Source organism: Lissotriton helveticus, chromosome 2_1 (genome assembly GCF_964261635.1).
Source record: "Lissotriton helveticus chromosome 2_1, aLisHel1.1, whole genome shotgun sequence".
Lineage (NCBI taxonomy): Eukaryota > Metazoa > Chordata > Amphibia > Caudata > Salamandridae > Lissotriton > Lissotriton helveticus.
This window is the reverse complement of record NC_136059.1, coordinates 400,666,664-400,688,113: the sequence shown is the minus strand read 5'-3', so window position 1 is coordinate 400,688,113 and position 21,450 is coordinate 400,666,664. Positions and strand designations below refer to the sequence as shown.

At 48.2% G+C, this 21,450-nt stretch overlaps 1 protein-coding gene across 1 annotated transcript in view; it reads left to right on the top strand.

Annotated features, from left to right (window-relative positions):
* Window positions 1-21,450, top strand: part of PAIP1 (poly(A) binding protein interacting protein 1) — a 545,177-nt gene that overhangs the window by 319,356 nt on the left and 204,371 nt on the right. The window contains exon 8 of the mRNA XM_078675041.1: window positions 18,817-18,934. Within this exon, the coding sequence (XP_078531167.1) occupies window positions 18,817-18,934 (118 nt within the window). The remainder of the gene's footprint in view (window positions 1-18,816; window positions 18,935-21,450) is intronic.

The window sequence follows — 21,450 nt, the reverse complement described above, 5'->3', positions numbered from 1 at the left end:
AAGTATTTGTAACTACCCCACCCATATATTAGATAATGATGCTTAAGGAGGAGATGCCAATTACAAAGACTCATTTTCCCAATTGCCTTCAGCACCAATTTCACTGATGGGTCTGGCTCTGACTTCACTTTGTAAATCTGAGTCACTCTCACTGCCAGAAAGAAGACGGACTTATCTGAAGGGGTCTTATTTTCACGCTGTTGTTAAGCCGTCTTTGCAGAGAAGGATTGATTAATATAGCTCGGATACTGATCCTTTTCTGAAGTCACACTTTTCTTTAGGGAATGATGATGATTACAGTGAGACTGATAATTGGATTCCACCATTAGATCCTGAGACATCACTGTTGGAAGATGTGCAGAATTCAAGTGGCCTTGGCATGTTTCCGAAGTTTAATGCACCTGGTTCTTTAGAATAAAATTCTTTGTATTTACAGGTGACTGGTTAAACTCATTTGGAAGGTGTGTTACCTTTCAATGTGGCATCTATAGGTCAGGTGTTTGTTCTTGGTAAAAAGAGCAGCCGAATGCAGCATTGTCAAGAGTGGTGGTTACAAGTATATAGCAGCGTCAGCAGATCAACATTAATTGTCTTCTCATCCTACTCCTGAGAATTTATTAGTTTAACCTTTGGGTTCTAAATTGAAATCAGAAGTGTTTTCTTCTATTTCAATGGATAGCAGTGAAAAGATTAGGCACTTTGGGCCTGAAGAAGTTTGCTTCAGGCAGTGCGGCTTTAAAACCCATGTACGCACAACAAAAAGACATACTTTGTGGTTGGCAGTTTTACTTGTTTAAAGTCTGCCTGAACTCGAGAAAATCCACAGCAAAGTTAATGAAATATGATTAGTGATGTCTCAACAGTCCATGGCGTCTCTATTGGATACAGCTGATTCTGTGTGCTACAGGATCAGCAGGGGTACTTTGTAGTCACATTTGAATGGCCAAACTGGATTTCCTGGGGTCGTCCTATCTCAGTTGCTGGACATGTCATTTGATCGTCATAGTTTGTTTGGAGAGCAGGGTGAAATAAAATAAGACCAGACAAAGAGGATTGGTCGTGCATTCACTATTTAAAGAATCTGATAAAAACTGTTAGTTGTAGATACCTTACCTTAGGATTTCCCTCAAGTGTCAGTCTGTACCCGGAGATTTTTTTCTTCAGCAGTATCCCTGCACGTCGTTAGGTGGCGTCGATCGGCTCCTTGTCCGTTGTCGTGAGTGCCGGGATGACTTCGTGGGACCTACATAGACTGCGCACTGACATCACTTCTTTCTTTTTCCTTGCCAGCTTAGTGCAGATTCAGAGATAGCTACCCCTAGCCACTTTTTGGTTGATGTTTTTTGACTTTTTGTCAGCGTCCTTTTCGAGTCAGACTCCTGGTGCGTCGAGGATGTCCCAGTGAAGGACCGGCTTCAAGCCCTGCGGTTCCAGCCACTGGATGATGTCCATGACAGATCTGCACCTCATGTGCCTTTGGTGTCTGGAGCTTGACCACTACCTGAAGTCATGCTCCGAGTGCCGGGCCATGAACTCGAAGGCTTTGCTGGAGCGGTCCTGAAAGCTTCTGGAGACCCTCGTTTGGCTCTGCGTCTCTCCCTTTCTTGATCAAGGAGAAGTTCACAAGCGGTAGCGGAACACGCACTCCTTGCACTCGGAGTCATTGGGAAGATGTACGGGTTAGTCAGGGAAGCACAAAAAGTCGAAAATGCACATGCGTTCGACTTCTCCCGGTCGGCTGGCCGACACAACGGGGGATCCAAGCGTTGTCCCTTGATCGCTCTGTCTCTGTAGCCTAATTGAGACAGCTCCACGCCTCCCTCCATTTCCGTGAGCCAGAGAATCTCCTGCCCAGATCCAAAGTTCTATAAGGCCTTGTACCTCATATTTGGGCATGCCTTCAGGCCCAGCAAAGTCGGTCGGGCCTGCGACGCTGGCAGGTCCAGTTCCGGAGGGTCCCTGTGGATCTCATAACCAGCAGACTGGACTACGGCAACGCCCTCTATGCCGTAATCAACAGAACCCTGCTACACAAGCTCCAAACCATTCAGAACACCACAGCCAGACTCGTCCTCGGAACCCCACAACACAAGCACATGACCCAGCACCTACGAGACTGCCCCTGGCTCCCAGTCAAGAAGAGAGTAACCTTCAAGCTACCCACCCACACCTACAAATCACTCCACAACATCAGACCCAAATACCTCAATGAGAGAGTATCCTTTCACATACCCAAAAGATACCTCCGCTCCTCCTACCTCGCCCTGGCAGAGACCCCATGCATCTGCAGAACCAGAGCAGGCGGAAGAGCCTTCTCCTACGTCACAGCAAAGGCCTGGAACGAGCTCCTAGTCAAAATCAGACGCTCCCCTACTTTGCACACTTTCAGGAAGTGCCTCAAGACCTGGCTCTTCAACTGATCCGGAGCTGCACCCCAACCCCTCCCCCCAGCGCCTTGAGACCCTGACGGGTGAGTAGCAAGCTCCATAATTCACAAATTGATTGATCGATCCAGGCCTGGATCCCGATCGATACCCGTCGATCTCACTCTACCTTCCCTGACGTCTATCCCGACACTTGCGCTCCTGGTTTCGACTGTGCCCCTGATTGGCGCCGCCCCATCCTCCTCCACAAAGTGGACTCGGAGCCGGACTGGCGTTGATTCTAATGCTGGAAGTCGTTCCTGTGTTCATTCCTAGCATTCCTTTTTTGGTCAGAAGGTGAGGTAGAGGACTGGGAGGGGCCACTGGACCCGTTAACTGACTAGCTTCAGGAACCAGACTGGCGAATGGACCTGGGTGAGGGCAGAGGTATGGACACGTCCCCTGACACTGGTTTGCTTTCTCCCCCTACCGTGGCTACGGAGGAGGATGCTTCCTATACTGTGGTGGTGAGGAGGTTAGCCGAGGTCCTGGACCTCAAGCTCCCTTGTTGGCAGTCAGGACTACCCCCTGACAGGTGCTTCAGCCTGCGGGTTCCTCTTTGGAACCCCTTTTGCCGTTCAGTGAAGCCATCATGGACGACCTTCTAGGCACTTGGTCCAGCCCAGCACAAGTGGCTCCTGTGGATAAGATGATTGCCAACTGCCACCGCCCCGGTGACCCAACATTCCTGACCCAGCACCCCTCCCCTGAGAGCTTGGTTGTCCAAGCCTCTTCATCAAAAGGCACATTCCCTTCTACTCCCCAGGTAGGGAATCCAAGAAGGTGGACCATCTTGAGAAGATGCTCTCTTCCTCCAGGTTGGCATTGCGGTTGGTGAAAACCGCATGCCTCTTGGGCCAGTACTCCCATACTTCCTGGAATATGGTTGTGCGGGTGCTGTCTCAATGCCTGGAGGAGGCCGGGGCCGTTCTCTCTCAAGCAGTTGCAGATGGGAGAGACGGAGCCAAATTCACCATACACGTCGGTAGCTGTTGGACAGTACGCCTGGTGGAGGACTTCTGGCTTCTCACAGGATGTTCAGTGTTCTTTGATGGACATGTCCTTTGATGGCACTCGCCTTTTTTTGCGACAAGGCTGACTCAGAGTTGGAGTGCTTCAAGGATTCTGTGTTACGGCCAGATCCTTGGGCCTCGTGACTACCTCACGTCCACCTCAGTCTGCCTTTGGCGGCTCCAGAAGGGGTGCCCAGCCACATCCAGCCCAGCTACAGTCACGCCAGCTCTCCGGCCCCTGCATGGCCACGGGCGTTTGAGCTAGTGTGCTTGTGGGTTAAGGCAAGCGTGCCAGTTCACCCTTCCCTCACTGTTGCAGCCTCCAAACCTTCCCAGTCTGACTTTTCAGGCCCATTAACGGCGAGCTGGAGGCAGGATCTGCCATCACCTCCTCCACTGACAATCCATCACTTCAGAAAGGTGGGTTCTGCAATTAGTTCGAAGGGACTACTCCCTCCCCTTTGAGGCTACCCCTCCCTCCATGCCACCTTTTTACGATAGCATGACGGAGGATCATTTGGCACTTCTCTGCCAGGAAGTATCATTTCCCTTGGCCAAGGGAGCGATGGTGTTGGTCCCTGTACCAGAAGTAGGTCATGGTTGTTATTCCCACTACCTTCTGGAACCCAAGAAGGACAAAGGCCTGCATCCTATCTTAGCCCTCCATCCTATCTTAGCCCTCCGGCCCTGCAAGTTCTTCCTCCGTAAGGAGAAGTTAAAAATGCCCACCCTAGACCAAGTTATGTCTGCACCTGCCCCAGGAGACTGCTGGTAGTGTTGGAATTGCAGGGCATTTATTTTCATATCCCCATCCTGCCGGTCCACAGAAGTTCCCTTCAGTTCATGGTGGGCCCACAAGCACTTTCAGTGCACTGTACTCCCCTCTGGCCTTGACAGTGCCCCTCGGGTGTTTACAAAGGTGATGCGGTGGTCGCAGCTCATCTGCGCAGATCAGGAGTTTCCAGTCTTCCCCTATCTCGACGACTGGCTGTTGAACGCGGGCTCGCTGCAGGTTGTCGTCTCCCACCTCCAGACTACTGCGGACCTCGTGCATTCACTGGGGTTCTCTGTCATCGTTCCGAAGTGACACCTGACTCCCTCTCAGATGCTCCCTTTCCTCGGGGCGGTTCTGGATTCAGTGCAGTTTCGAGCCTATCCTCCTGAGCAGCGAGTCCAGGATTTTCGGGCTATGATACAGATGTTTCAGCCTCTATCTCTGATTTCAGTGAGAATGATTCTGAGGCTGCTGGGCCTCATGGCATCAGGGTAATCTTTCCAACTACGTCATGATCTCGTAGGGTAATGCGCACCAACTGCAGTGGTGGCTAACAAACCAAGATTGCGTTTGGGGCAGATCCCCTTTCTTTCCCCAACCAGATCTGACAGTGGTGACGGAGTTGTCACTTCTAGGATGGGGCGGCCACCTGGTAGAGGCGGAGATCAGAGTAGTCTGCTCTCCGGCGGAGTCATACCTCTAAATCAACATTTTGGAGCTCAGGGCGGTCAGACTAGCACTGAAAGCATTCCTTCCCACTCTCAAGGGGAAAGTGGTGCAGGTGTTCACAGACATTTCACTGCCATGTGGTACTGCAACAAACTGGGTGTGGTCATGGACCCTTTGTCAAGAGGCTCTCTGCCTCTGGACACGGCTGGAGCATAAGGACATAACCCTGGCCGTTCAACACTTTGCAGACTCCCTGAACTCCAGGGCGGACAAACTCAGCTTTTGGTGCCTTGTCAGTGATGAATGGTGTCTCATCTTGAGGTGGCGTAATTTCTCTTTCACTCTTTCAGCGGTGGGGAGAGCCTTGGTTAGATCTGTTCGCCTCTGAAGTGAACGCGCAGTGTCAGCAGTTTTGCGCATTGGAGTTTCCTCTGCGCCGCTTTTCGTCGTGAGTGGAGCTTTGGCCTCCTGTATGTCTCTCCGCCTGTACCACTACTGCCCAAAGTGCACAAGAAGATCAAGTGCGACCGAGCTCAAGTTATTCTTGCAGCTCCGGACTGGGCATGAAGAGTCTGGTACCTGACCTGAGCACGGCCATCGATCCTCCGATCAGACTGCCCCTACGGGAGGATCTTCTGTAACAGCAGCAGGGGAGGGTTCTTCGCCCAAACCTGTCCAGTCTTCACCTCCTTGCATGGAGATCGAGCAGCAGCAGTTGACAGATTTCGACCTACCTCCCAAACCCTGTGATGTTATCTTGGCAGCCAGGCGTCCCTCCACTAAAACAGTATATGCCTGTAGATGGAACTAATTTGTGGCATGGAGCACAGCAAAGGCTGTTGACCCCTTCTCCGCTCCTCTATTTGAAGCCCTTTTGTATATTGTTTCCTTGGCCCAGCAGGAATCTGCTTTGGGCCCTCTTAAAGGATACAGTGCAGCCACCTCTGCTTTTCTAAGGCTGCCAAATCAACAGTCCCCTCAGATTGATGACTTTCAAAACTGCCTTTCTTGTTACCATCACTTCTGCTCGAAAACTGAGTGAGCTGCAGTCTATCCGGATAAAGTAGTGCTTCGGACTTAGCCTTCATTACTTCCTAAGGTCGTCACGCCTTTTCATGTGGGACAATCTACCACTCTGCCCTCCTTTTATCCACCCTGCATCCCTCCAAAGAGGAGGAGAGACTCCACTGTCTGGACCTAGAACGTGCATTGTCCTTTTATCTTGATTGCACAAAAGACTTACGAGCGAATGATCAACTCTTCATTGGCTATGTGGCTGCCAAGAAAGGTAGGGCTGTTCATAAACTGACCATCTCCCGATGGGTTGTTCTTTGTATTAAAATATGCTATGTTTTGGTGAAGAAGGACCCTCCTGTGGGGTTGCGTGCACATTTCAGCAGAGCAAAGACGGCAACCAGGGCCTTGGCACGTAGAGTTCCAGTCATTGACATCTGTCAGACAGCAATATGGGCCTCCTTGCATATGTTTACTAGACACTACTGCCTGGACAGCCAAGACCGGGGGAATGGGTACTTTCCATGTTCGGTCCTCCAGGACTTTATGGTATGATCTTGGTTCGTAGACCATCCTCCGGGTGTGCTATTGCTGCGGTATCTATTCTTAGGTAAGGAATCTACAACTAATAGTCGGTATCAGATGAGCAAGTTACTTACCTTTGATAATGATGTATCTGGTAGAGATATGTTAGTTGTAGATTCCTTACCATTCCACCCATCCTCCCTGCTCTGCATACTGATTTCTAGGGATAGGGACTGTCCCGAAAGGGCCATAGTTTTGACGCAGCAGTGGTTAGTGTCGTTTATGGCTCTGCGCTTCTGGCTTGGAAAGTTGCGTTTAGAGTTTAAGTAGGTCATGCGATGTCATCACGGTGCTCATGATGCTGACGACCGATGCTGAGCCGACCAACGCCACCTAACGACGTGCAGGGTAACTGCTGAAGATAAAATCTCCAGATCCAGACTGATGCCTGGGGAAAATCCTATGGTAAAGAATCTACAACTTAGATGTCTCTACCTGTTATATTATTACCAAAGGTAAGTAACTTGTTGTTTTTTACAAATGTACCTGAGGTTCCGAAGTTATTAGCACCAAACCAGTAGAAGCATATTGCAGCACATATTGCAGAAGCTACTGTGTCTCACTTTCATCGGTAGAAGTTTACAGAAAGTTCAGCAACAGAATGAGCCATAATCTCCGTCTTAACTATGACTGCAAGGTAGCTTGACTTTCAAGCTTGTCAACATTATAAGACACCAGTCAGCGTATTGTTGACACATTTTTGAGCAGGAGATTTCCTAGGACCAATGGGTCTTGCAAATAATTGCCATGGGTGGTTCTGTGTCATTCACTTCAAAGCCTCCAGCTGTTATCAGCATCCCTCTCTCCACCCTCACTTCTTGATGAAAGCGTTGACAGAGTTTTTAAGCAAGGGAGCTATTGTTAGCTCGACTGTTAATCTTTTTAATTCCTTATTTCAAAGAATAGGAGTTTATGGCCCTTATTAAACCCTGATGTTTGTCAACAAATTTCTTAGGAGACAATATTTCAAGGTGGTTACTCTTCTTCAAATCTTTACAGCCTTCAAAATTAAAGATTGTTTAGTCTCATTGGTTCTACAAGAAGTTTTTCCCCATAAAATTCCCTTCATTAGGCAAAGGAAATGTCCCTGCCTTAAACACTCAAAGCTCTGTTTGCCTTCCAGTGGCAAAACTTCATCTAACCAACAAGAAGAAACAACTATTGATCTAAGAGACAATCTAAAGTCCTTGAACTATGAATATTTCATAGAAATGTCTTTTTGTCACAGATGAATCTTGAACTATAGAAATATTTTTCATTGTCACAGATGAATTTGCATTTTGTGACATGATTCTTTGTACAACATAATACAGGACAACCATGATTCTTGATGGTTTTACCTGTGATATCAAGTTAAAGATAACTTAAAGGAACCATTTGATGGATGCTGTAGAGTGATGCTAGTTCAATGGGAAGATGGTATTTTGTTCCAGTGATAATTGTTGACAATAGCTACTCAGGAGCCTTCAACATTCCATGTTCTACACTCCTTGTTCCAACATCCACTATATAACTTTGAAGCAACGTACCACAGTATTGTTCAACAGTTACTGTGGTCATAATTAATAAGTTGCTAATCTGTTTTCTTGGTTGTTTTTAATTTCTGTGCTTTTTTATTTTTCTGAACCTTTCTAAAGAAGCTATTATTCACAAAACACCTGTTGGTTTTCAATAGTAACTCTGTATAAAGAATCCTGGCTGTCCTGTATTATTTTGTTTGAAGTTTGATGTCAATTTTTTTAATTTTAAATCAATTAATTTTGAATACAAAAAGTAGACCTGAAAGCACATAAAATCAAAAGCAAAAGAGTTGCAGATGCATGTCATAAAAACTATGTACAGAGACGCGTACATCATGATCATTGCTAATAAAACAAATCCACATTAAGGTATCCCCATCATTCTGCCATATACCAATAAGCCAGGCAAATCAATCCCTGTTGCATATAAAATCTAAAGCAAAAGAGTTGCAGATTCAGGTCATAAAAACAAACAATGTACAGTACTGCGTACAACATGATCGCTGCTAATAAAACTAATTCACATTAAGATATCCACACCATTCCGCATTGCCTACTAAGCCAGATAAATCGGTTCTTGTCGCTCTAGCCCCGGTACTAGTTACAGGAGGAAAGTTCTTAAAATCAAATAACAGAAAAGTTATAGCAAGCAACCCATAAATGAAGCCACATACACAACCGAGTTGCAATTCATTAGAGATCATCAACAGCCACAAATCATTTATTCCCCAAACCAAATGTTTTAACCTCCTCTAATTGATCCATTCTATTAAAATTTCAATTATTTAGTTTTATTTAGGGCACATTTCAGAAAGGAATAAATGTTGACGCTGTTGGATGGGGAATTTAGTTGCTGCAGATAAAACGGAGATAGTCAAACTATCATACCCTGTGACTTAGTAATAGGAATGAAAACCTTTTGATAAAAACAAGATAAAATCGGCAGGAAAAAGTAAACTGAAACAGGCTTTGTGGGAAGGATTCATCACAGGTGCAATTTAAAACTCTAGTTGCATTGAATTGACCAAGGGCAAACCCAAGGTGGCTCCTCACAAATTAACCTAAACCTGGTTAATGGTAGTCTTTTTTAGGACTCATCGATCCATACCAAATATGGTTCCAGGGTTAACAAACTGTACAATTCCAGACACTCTCCAGCAGTTAGTTTTCTTCTTTCTGATTCCTCCCTACTGGCTTTCATACTTGAAAGCAGATGTAACCAAGGTCAAGTCTGAGTTAGTTATAGAACTTGGGTTAGTAAAAAGTGCCGGCATTCCCAGCTTCACCAGTTCTGCCCTAACATAGATGAACCAAGGTATTTTCAGGGCGCTCTCATACAATCCTCAACAATCTCCTTATTAACTGAGGCATGTAGATTTGACCCATATCGAGCACCACAGAAGCAAGGGGGCCAACTTGATAAAATCCACCACATATTTCATTACCAGCTCCTGGTGCGTAATAAAAGTAGAGCAGGCTGGACGAACACCCAGAATTTGCCTAAGCACCCTGTTTTGCTAACCATTTAGAAAGCTTGTATTAAAGTATCCCCAGATAGATGAACCATATGTAAGAACTGGGAGACACTTTCTCTTGTAAATCTTCAAAAGGGGGGCAACAGGTTTTTCCGAATGCTTTTGGCCAAATAAAAAATATGCCCCACTGAGCTTAAATATTTCCGACACACACAAGCAGTGTAGGGAACCCAATTGCCCTTAACGTCCAAGTCTACCCCTCCAGTAAGAAAAATCCTGGTCTGTGCCACTGTTTGGGCTTTAAGAAATATACCACTCATCTAATATTGTCAAGGTTTGCAGACCACTATATATGCTTTTGCTTGGTTATTAACCAAGCACAATGACCCCATAAAAGAAACAATTTATTGGTATTGAGCATGTCAAATTGGAAATTCATCTGAGACCATGAAAATACATTTCTCGAATTGTACATTGATTGTTTTATTCAGAGTTTCGGTTGTAGGAAAATGTTCTACTTTCATCTGGCCTTAAAGACTTCCTCCCACTTACACGTTTTTAATTCCCACAGATAGCTGTATCACTGGTTCTTTTTCCTGACTTACTCTTTCTACTGATATTGACTTCTTAAACTCAAGTCGAACATGGTTGCAGGTATTTGGATACTTGTCAGCTTTCTGATATTAGGCCATTAAAAGAAATCTTGGGATTTGTTTTGTTGGTTGTTTCGGTACATGAGCCTGACTCATATCGGTTCAAATGTTAGCTTCGATTAATGCAGTTTTTGGAACTTACTTGCAACACTGATTTCCCCCACTGCACTCTGTAGTTTTACATGTGTAGCCTTTTTGCACCATTGTACTCTTTACTTCATTTAGCAAGGGCTATTTTTTTTTATTAAATATATTTTTATTGCAGACAATAGAAACGTTACATGTAATCACGTTTTACATTTCCAAGCACAGTGGCTGCTAATTACCAATCTTCCAGAATCTCGTTACACAGCCCGTGTGCCCACATCCCGGAGGTCGGGGCGGCGTTAATCACAAGAAAATAAAGGAGTCAAAGTAAGAGTCAACCGCAGCCATCTAGTGGAAATATCTCAAGTCCGCTTTTCCATTTATGAACAACCCCTCTTCAGAAGACCCCCCACCCCAACAACTCCCAACTCTTTAGCAACTTTAGGAGACTATCATAAGCAATTGAATGCACCTTAGTGCAGCTTAGCATGGCACTTCGCCCCTTAATCTGGCGTGCCCTTCAGAGGGCAGCTAGGCCCAAAATGAAACTCCCTTTCAAGTGAAACAACCTTCGTAACACTCCTTGAGAGTGTCCCTTGTCGATCTCATGAGGTCGTGTATCGTGTTTTAAGGGTTCCTTCTACAATGTTCATTAGGGGTGTTGCTGTTCAATCTGTAGTCCCTTAGTGCTCCCAATGGGGCTTCCCCACCCCCCCCCCCTCCCCAACTTCCCACCACTTCTGCGTGCCATCATAGTCGGTCTTCTAAAGCTATGTGCCAGGAGCGGTACGTGTTTCTGAGTGTGATGTGTCCTGGGTGTGTCGGAGGGGTTCTCCTTCATTATTCTGTTCCTCCTCTTCGCCGTGCGTCTCTAGGTCCCTTAGGGCTTGTACTAACACCTCCCATGCTGTTGCCGCGTCTAGCGCTTTGTCGTCCTGTCGCCTTCGCGCCATCTGATATCTAAGGGAGCTTTCACACGCAGCCCATTTCAAGAATTCATTCATCCAACGTCTGTACGAAGGACCAGCTCTTGCCTTCCAATGTCGAGTGATTTCGCGTTTGGCTAGAATTAGGCCCATGTCAATAAATTTACTGGTGTTCTTGTGTTTGGGGGTATGAGGGAACCAATGTAGGACACAGATAGCCATGTCAAAATGCAACTGTCTCTGCGTCACCTCGTTCAGCGTGTCTCATATCGTCTTCCAATAGTCTCCCAGCATTGGACAAGTCCATAGCATATGGTACAGTTCGACCGCCTCTCTAGTGCATCTAGGGCATGCGGCCTCATTCGCTCCAAAATACCTACGGATCTTCCCTGGGGTTAAATACGCTCTATGTAAGATAAAAAAGTGCACTAGTTGGAAGCGTGCATTCCTAGTACTCTTGCGGGCTCGTCGCACTATCTGCGCCCAAGCTGTTTCCAGGATCTCCCTTCATATATCCGTTTCCCATTTGGTTTTCAACCCGGTCAGAGGCGGCAAGTTTTCGCGGAGCATTCTAGCATAGACATGTGACCGCTTTGTAAGTACACGCTGCCATCATGGCATATTGGCAGGCCATAGATGTCGCGGGTTCCAGTAATCCCTCCTGCCAGTGTGTTTGCATGGCTCTAGTAATTGCGGCATGCAATAAGAATCCCCCCTTGGCAGGTCAAACCTTTCCTGGAGCGAATGATAAGGCAGCAGCGCCCCGCCCTCGTACAGATCCCCCACCACATGTAGTCCCGCCTCTTTCCAGACCTGTAGCTGCGACCAGTCCCCACCATGCGGCAACGCCGTCACCATTCTAATAGGTATATCCGGCGCGTATGGGTGACGCACTCCTGCCAGTCGTTGGGATCTGTTCCAGCAAAGACGGAACGTTTGTTCCTCCATGGTTAGGTCCCGCACGTCTAGCTTCTGTTGAAGTGTTATGTATGCCAATACATGGCGCGGTGTGCCTTCCTCCCTTTCCTGTTCCGGGCCTCTGAACACTCTCACCACTTCTTGTGTAAAGAGCTGCAATTGGGCTGCCAAGTAGTAGAGTTCGAAGTCGGGGACTGCAAGTCCCCCCTCATCTCTCGGTCGGCGGACCGTGTTCTGAGCGACCCTGCATCTCCCCGTGCCCCAAAGATACGAGGATATCTGTGATGTTAATGCCCTGAACAGGGAACAAGGTATCCACGCAGGCAGGGTACGAAAATAGTACAGAAGTCTCGGCAATGCCACCATTTTCAAGAGGGAGATCCGGCCCATCAATGACAGTGGCAGAGTTGCCCAAAAGGCCATACTGCCCTTCAGTGCCCGTATACAGCGACCCACATTGCCTTCTAACATGTCCGCCGGTGTGTGGTATATGTATACCCCGAGATATTTCAAACAGGTAGGTTCCCATTTTATCAACGGGTGGCCATGGAGCCTAACCTCCCCCTGCTGTACCGGAAACATACACGTCTTGGACCAATTGACTTGAAGGCCTGAGAGCTCTCCAAAACGTTGAAGTAGTCTTTCCGCCCAAGTCAGAGCCGCCCCCACATTCTCAAGAAATAGTAAAAGGTCATATGCATAAAGGGATATAAGGTGTCGCCCATCCCTGCCGTCCAGCCCTCTATAATGTCTCCCCGTCCTGATATCGCTAGCAAGTGGTTCCATAGCGAGGGCAAACAAGAGGGGCGACAACGAGCATCCCTGTCTCGTCCCGCGTGATACCGGGTATTGACGCGAAATCAGCCTCCCCACCCGCACCCTCGCCACCGCCAAGGTATATAATATTCTCGTCCATTGTATATACTCCTCCCCAAGCCCGAAGCGCTTCACTACATTATAGAAGTAGATCCATTCCAAGCTGTCAAAAGCTTTTTCTATCTCGACGGACAGGATCAGAGGTAACTGTGCCGCAGGGTATCATCGCTCATAATGCGTATGAGTCTTCGAAAATTCGAGGTGGTGTTGCGCGTAGGTATAAAACCCGACTGATTTTTATGGACCAACTAGGTCATATACGGCAGTAGGCGGGCTGCCAATATACTACTAAGAATTTTGTAATCAGTCGTCAACATGGACAACGGCCTATCCGAATCCGTGCTGGTACTGTCCCTCCCTGGCTTCAATAACGGGACCACCAGTGCCTCTCTCATTGATTGGGGCAAGCGACCCGTTTCTTTAGCCTCCCTATACACTACTAACAACCATGGTGCCAATAGGTCCACATATTTACCATAAAATTCTATCGGCAGACCATCCAGCCCTGGTGTTTTGTTGCGGGCCATGCGTTTTTATAGCCGTTCGAATCTCTCCTAGCTCTCTATCCTTCCCTAGGTCTTTCGCTTGCTAGTGGTCTATTTGTGGCAAATCCAGCTCGCTCAAGAAGGCGTCCAGAGCCGGGTCTCCGTTCACCAGCATGCATTTATAGAGCTTCTCGTAGTAACTAGTGAAGCCCTGTAGTATTTCGTCCTGAGTATGCACTATTGTATCCCCGTCTGCCTTCAAAGCCAGGAAGGGGGAATATCGCCATGTGGGGTTGGCCAACCATGCTAGCAGTGTGCTCGCTTTATCACCATCTGCATGTACCCTCGCCGAGTAGGCCTTGTAGTCAAAGCTACGGAGTCTCTCTACTTCGACAGCCACTGCCTCCCGAGCTGTGCCAACTCTCTCTTGTAATTCAGGGTGCCCAGGTCTTGCTAATTCTCTCAGGTTTTTCTCCGCTTTATCGAGGTCTCCTAGGAGAACCTTCCGTACCCCCGCCTGCTTTCCGATACAGAGCCCTCTAATGACGACCTTGAAGGCGTCCCACTCATTTACCCTGGATGCGGTGGTGCCAGCATTATCTGCAAAATATTGTGTATTCCCTCCTCTAGCATTGTATGAAAGAGCGGGTCATCTAAGGCGTCAGGGCGTAATTTCCAAGTGGGAACACATGGAGTCTCAGACATCCAGTCTAAAGTGATCAAAAGGGGGTTGTGATCTGAAATTGTCCTGGCGAGATACTCAGCGCGCACCACAGATGGTATCGCCAGCGGGGAGCACAGCATTGCATCCAGCCGAACATGCAGCTCGTGTACACTAGAAAAAAAGGAGTAGTCCCGGTCTGTTGGGTGTCGCACGCGCCAAGCATCCTCCAGACTCCAGTGTGCCTGCCATTCTAGTCTAGCCTTGGCCAGCCGATGTACCGGGGAGTCATCAAGCGGCGGGTGAGATCTGTCCAACGAGACGTCTGTCACCAAGTTGAAGTCCCCTCCAACCATTACAGGGCCCATCAGGAAGTGTGCAAGTGTCCCCGATAATTTCCCCAAGAAAGCCAGTTGTTCCTTGTTGGGTGCATATATGCTGCATAGTGTAATATCACGGCCCCGAAGTTTACCCGCAACCGCTACAAACCTGCCCTCAGGGTCAATCGCCTGTCGTGCCATTTGAAATGGCACTCCAGCTCTCACCCAGATCAGTGTTCCTCTAGCAAATGCAGAGTAGGTGGTATTGAACACCTGACCTCGCCATCTACGCTGCAGCGCTAGCCCCTCAGCCGCTGTCAGGTGTGTTTCTTGAAGAAAAGCAATCTGGACTCCTCTACGGGTTAAATAAGAGTGGACCTTGTGTCTCCTTGCCATCGTATGGAGCCCCCTCACATTCCAGGTTATACATCTCAAATTATTAATTTGCAGACATTGTCCCACTCCAACTCACAGTTGACTAAACCGGCTGTTGATTCTGCTTCAGTGGTGGAACCCGCCCAACAATTCCCCTGCTGCCCCTTCTCTCCCATCCCCCAAACAACAAATATCAGCATTCGGCTCAAAGGAACTCTCCCATCAAGTACCCCCCTCCCCACCCCCAGAATAGGACCTAACAGTGACCCATCAGACCCCGTCCAAACTGCCACCATTCAACTCTAACTCCCGTCTATCCTGCAGTCGCTGCTGCAGGGGCCTTAAGGGCCGTAAGGGGATGGCCCTAGACGGACAGGCAGCTGCGCCAGCCCGTAACCCTCGCCCCCAGAATCCCCCATAAAGAGCTTGCGGCAGTCCAGTTCGTGCTAGCAACCCATCTTTTCCACTCCCATCACCCGTAGACAGTTACAACAAGGACAAAGTTCCATGGTCTCACGTGTCGAGCATCTAGGATGTCTTCCGCTGATTTCGGCGTCACCGTTGGACCCTTGGCACCATGCGTCTCCGATAAGTCCGTCTCCGAGCCCGTATGATTGCCCTCGGATTCTGTGCCGTGTTTCGACAGAGGCGGACTAGCGCTCGTGAACGTCACCACTGCTTGCAGTGCCGCCTTCCGTTCTTCTGTCTGTGATGTGGATGGTGCACGGGCGCCCCGCCTCCATCTGCGGAGTCTCTGTGATTTTCGCACCTGTCTGCCTCTGTGTCTCCTCGTCCTGACGGCGCGTGCAGTCGGTTCCCGCTTTGTAGGTTTCAATCCAGGACCAGGCCTCCTCTGGCGAGTGGAAAAAGCGAGCCGTGCCATCCAGTTCGACTCGCAATTTGGCCGGGAAGAGCAGGTAGTATTGTATTCCTTCATCTCGGAGCCTCTGCGTTTCATAGGTGTAGGCAGGAAACAAAGTCACCTTGCTATTTTCTACTTGGAAGGGACCCGTGTTGCGGGCCCTCTGGAGCAGCAAGTCTGTCTTTGTAGTGAAGTAGTTTCGCTATAACCGGCCTGGGTGGCTGGCCCGATTTAGGAGGCCTAGCAGGGACCCGGTGTGCCAGTTCGAGTGTGAAGAAAGGCGACAGGCCCTCTGAGGCCACTATCGTCTTAAGCCATGAATCCAGGTAGCCAATCATGTCCCCCCCTTTAATTTTTTCTGGAAGGCCAACCAAACGGATATTGTTACGCCTGTTCCTGTTTTCGGCATCCTCCGCTCTCCTCTCCAGTGTTTGTATCCTAACTAGGGCAGCGTCCATCTTAACTTCTAGGGCTGAGTGAGCGGGGGTCAACTCCTGTAGCGTGACCTCATTCTGCTTGATCCTATCCGTTAGCTTGGCATGATCCGCTCGGAGCAGCCCCAACCAAGATGCCACTTGCGCAATGTCCTGCTGTAATGCATCTCTTGTTGCCGCAATGGCCTCCAGTATGCGGTCTTGCAGTTGCTGGAGGTCCGTGGGCCCAGATGTGATAGGCTCCTGCGCCTCTGTGGTCGTGGTGGCATCTACTTTCCCCTTAGGCTTTCCCATGATGCAAGGCTCCCACTACCTCAGCGTATCGTAAGTGGCGCCTGGGGTAGTACCAGGCCGAGGGTGTAGGATTGGATCCCCGTGCCGATCGCACAACCAGTGGGGAACTTCCAAATGTCGCTCCACTGCGCAGCTCTGATATCGGTGACCGTCACACCCCCCCAAGTGCCGGGTCCTTCCAACCTCGTGGCTCAAGTCGCAGCTCTCAGCTTGGGAATACTTCGCAGCAGGCTAAGGCCTCCATCCCCCTCCGCTCCCAGGAGAGAGGTCCCCAGCACTGGCAAGCGAGCCCGGTCGGTCACCTGCATTCTTCACTGCGTGCTTAGATGGGCTCACCTCCTACGCACGGAAACCACCAGCGGGACAAGAGATTCCTCGAGTTTGGTGCGTTGGTGGCCCCCAATGTCTCCAACCTCCTTTCCCCTCAACCTGGTAACCCGTGGTTCGGCCCGTCCTCCAGTCCGTCAGGGGGCCACTCTCTTTCGCGACCCTTCTGCCAGGGGGGGACGACGCAGGAATTCACTTAACTCCCTCTGGCAGGCCCCTATTGAGTCGTGCCCCAGGCTGCCTACTTCTAAATGGGACTCTGACGATGGGCGCTCCAGCCCACCAGTCTATAAGCCTCAGTGTGGCATGGGGCTCATCTCATATATCCTCCTGCCCCTTTGTCATGGGAAAGCAATTGCCTCGTGGCAGGCGGTCAACCTTCTCCCAGTGTTAGTGGCCCCCACTCAGCGCCAGCGCGCTGCACCGACCTCTGCACCCCCAGCAGGCCACACTCCTACCGCCAAGCTTTCTGCCGTTACCAGGCTCCACTCCGTCTCGGCCACGTCGCTCCACCTTTCCCGCACACCGCGGGGCGCAGCTCCCTGACTCTCCGCTTGTCTCCTCTCTTTGTCGGCCGTCAGCCGCTGCGCCGCCCCTCGAGCTCCGCCACGAAGGGAGGCGGCGCACACCGGGAATCGTCCGTGGATGGGCCGCGTCGCTCTCCCGCCTTGCAGCGCAGCCCGCACTCCTTAATTATGTGGCGGTCTCGCTCTCCGTTGCTCAATCCTAGCAGAGCCACTGCTCATCCGCCAGGGTCGCTGACTCCGGGAGTCCGATCAGCCCACAGGCGCCATTTTGCCTCTTCGCCGGTCTCAGGCTGCTCCGATCACGCACCCTCGTTCTCTCGCTTGCTGAGCGCCCTCGCTCACTCCAGACGGTGCCGCCACAGTCCCGGTCCCTGTCGCTGTCTAGGCTGTTGCATCCTAACGGTCAGCCGCTTTAAAATTCAGGATAACAGGGGGATCCGGCGCGGAGCCCGGAGCTCACGCCGCCATTCCCATCAGCGATCAAGCCACGCCCCTTTAGCAAGGACTATTACCAGCATCGGCAGTGGGCAATGCTGTACACGTAACAAATTATTAACCTCCCTTAGCAAAGCCAGTGGGTGATTTGTTTGCATTACATACCTGACGTGCTCTTAGAGAGCCCTGTCCGAGCAGTCTGGAATTCCTTTATGATGTAGCAATAGTGGGTAACAAGTTCTGTTATGTACCGTTTCCACGTTGTAGGAGTCAATTACTTGATTTAGTTTCCAGGTATTCATGCTAATTGCTGTCTATGAGAAACTGTTATGTATGGATCTCGTAGAGGGTCGTTAGTGGAAACAACTGGATTCCAAATCCAGTAATTCACTGCTATGACGTAGTGCCAGTGGGTAAAAGAACGTTTTAACCAATGTTGCTACGTCGTAAAGGAATTCCAGTCTGCTGATTTTGGGGGCCATATGTAACATAACCTATAAGGGAACATCATATACAACTCAAGCTACGCTCTCGTTGTCCATTTGATGTCACTCAGAACCCAGTACATGCAAGGTCAAAACTCTAACCCAAGGTATGCCTAAAATATTCCTCTCCTTGCCCATCGAATGGGTAAATTACCAAATTTAGTATCTTTATCCCCATACTCTTCATTGAGATTTTGAGCATGGACTGGCCTACCCTTGCCCTGAGCGTCACCAATGTCCCCTCACGTCCACTAGTTGTCCTAACCAACAGTAGTATGTATACCTTTGGAGCCATTATGGTCTAGATTTTGCACTCCCTACACCCCTTCATGTGCTATTTATCATGAAAGCACAGTTTGGTAATTATTTACCTTTTACACCTAAATATTTCTGCTTGTATTTTTATATCAAGCAAACTATAGGCATGTTTAACCTACGTTGTCATTCTCTTCTTAATTTTGCTGAACATTTGTATTTTGGTTGATGTCACGTGAAATTCAAAAAGTTACAGTACTCCGGTAACTTTCTGTATGTTGTACTCACATATTGGTAGCCATTTGTAGTGTTATTCCTACATCAAGTTGTACTTTCATTTCAGCTTGTGTGCATCTAAAGGTTAAAGATTTGTGAGCTGTTTATTCGTAAGGTTTACAATAATGAACCCTTTTTTACTGCAGAGATGTAAAACAAATGCTTTTGAAGTTAGTGGAGCTGCGGTCCAGCAATTGGGGAAGAGTTCATGCAACCTCCACATACAGCGAAGCAACACCAGACAATGATCCCAACTATTTTATGGTATGCTTGTATTTAGTCATGTAGAATGTATTTTGTATGTTACTGTCATTCAGTGATTCTCATGCGTAACTACTTGCACGCTCTAGTAAAAGAATGAACATTTTTCAGTAAATACCTTAAAAAATAGAATTAGAAATCAGTTTTGTAGTTTATTTTGATTTCCTGGTCACCTAGCTTCTGTTATTAGTTTAACACCCTCAATCTGAATACTTTCTGTAATGTAGGTGGCACAAAGGATACTATCTTTATCCAGTATTGGGGTGTCTTTCATAGATTCACATGCCTGAATCATCCCCGCCGTCGAGGTTGGAGTCTCACGGTACAATAAAATAAATATACATTAGTAGTAAAATATCATGCAATAGGCTACAATGGACTATAACGCCACTACACTAGCCTATCCTCATCCTTTTGTAAAAAGAACCAAATTTGGAAACCAGCCAATCAGGCTCCAGCACCCTCTAGAACACTCCACAGAGAGGCAAGTCCCTCAGATTTTCTACCGCTGGTCGTGTGACAGAGTCTCCCTGAGCTTTGCTCAGTTTTTTTTCTCAAAGTTTACTGAAGACTGTGAGTACAGGATGTCTGAATCTTCAAAGAAAGGATTATTCTTACCTTGTGGTTCCTGTGGGAAAAAGAGACTGCATTTTGAGGATCCCCACAAGGAATGTATATACTGTTTGTATCCTTCTCATAAGGTCTAGGACTACAGGATTTTTACAACCTTTTCCTCAAAGACCCTAAAGGATAGAGAGGGCAGGTTATTGATCTGGCTGGAAAAGTTGAAGGAGAGATCTGAAGTGGTGTCAAAAGAAGATATTAAAACCTTCCGTCTAAGAAGAGAGATAGATCTGAAGATCCACCTGAAAGAGCTGGCAAATCATCAAAAAAAGTCTCACCAGGAGACTGGCCACTCTTCCTCTAAAAATAGAAGCTTTATTTCTCTTCCGAGGGCAAAAATGTGGAAAGAACAAAATTGTCATTGAAAACGGTATTGAAACAGTCCAAGACTCAGTCAGTGTCTCTCAGGTCATTGTCATCGTCCAAAAATACCCCGTCGACGACAAAACCACCTCAGAGTTCTTCGAACCTGTCTCTGTCGACGGAAGAATCACTAAGATCTATTCCTTCCAGGACGAAGACTAAATCGCCTCCGACGATGGCCCCATTCTCGTCTATGCTCCCACCGTCGACGAAGGTTCTCTGCTCGTTGATGCTTTCACCCTCAACGACGACCTCCACTTCGACGACATCATCGTCGACGACGGGTCTCCCGTCAACGACATCATTAGTTGCAGCTTCAGCTGTACCTGTATCCCCTTCCATGATCATCTCGTCGACGATTATACAGAAAAGGCCTGCTTCACTGCAAGTAACCCCTGTTTTGACATCAAAATTAGCATCTGCGCTCCCGTCTGTGAGAGGCTACTACCACGACCCTTCATAAATTTCACCATTGCCTCCAAGACATTTTTTTGGATGAGTCGGAGGATGATGGGCTGTTCAGCCCTGCACGCAACCCCTCACAGCTTCATGTTGAATACAAGGAGGATGATGAGGAAGAAAAGTATTATGAGCATTATCAAATAGTGCAAACGCCTCAGAGTTGTATGATCATGCTGTCACAAAAAGGGACCCAAAAGTATAGGTCTGACTGTCTGTAATGGCGTAATATATGAAACTTGATAAATCATGTTTAAAGAAAAAAAACAATGCAAAGGCCTCAAGTTTTAATGCCTCATTAGGAACCTGTAGTGCAGATGCCCGTTGCAATGGTAGAGGACTTAGCAGCTATGCATACTCGTTTTCCGATTGAGACTGACCCTGTTCAAAGACTGTTTTCAACTCCATCTGTCTTGAATACTTCAAGTTCATCTGCCCTGGCTGCTGTGTCTCAAAGTATTGTACCTATACCACAAGACCAAGTGGTTCAAGATAATGACGAGGAAACGCTCGCTGAAGAGGGCAAACTCCCTAAATCGCCAAGTACCGTGGATGAATTAGGTAATCCCTACACCATCTTCGCCAGTTCCTCAAGCAGTTGTTTCCCCTCCTGAGGACATCGGAGCTTAACATAGTCATGGAGAGAGAAGCAATATATTTTCACCTGACTACGCCTGTTAACAAAACCGATTGCTTCCTCTATGATTTTAAGGATCAGAGCAGGAAATCGGTCCGCGCCATTCCCATATGCGACAATATCTGGGAAGAGGGCGTCAAGATTATGAGAAGTCCTCTATCTGTACCGGCAATTCTTTCCCAGGATTGATAATATAAGGCACCGGATGATGCCCCTGCTTACCTATACGGTCATCCTAGGCCTGACTCGATCATCTCTCTGGCCGCTCAGCGTAGGTTGAGAAATCCATCGACTCTGATCACTGCGCCTCCTAATAAGGATGGTAGGAAGCTCGACAACATAGGGAAGAGGTTTACCACCATGGCAGGTGCTTCAGTTCGTGCAGCTATCTCATTGGCAATCCTTGGGAGGTATGACCGCCAAATGTGGCAGATAT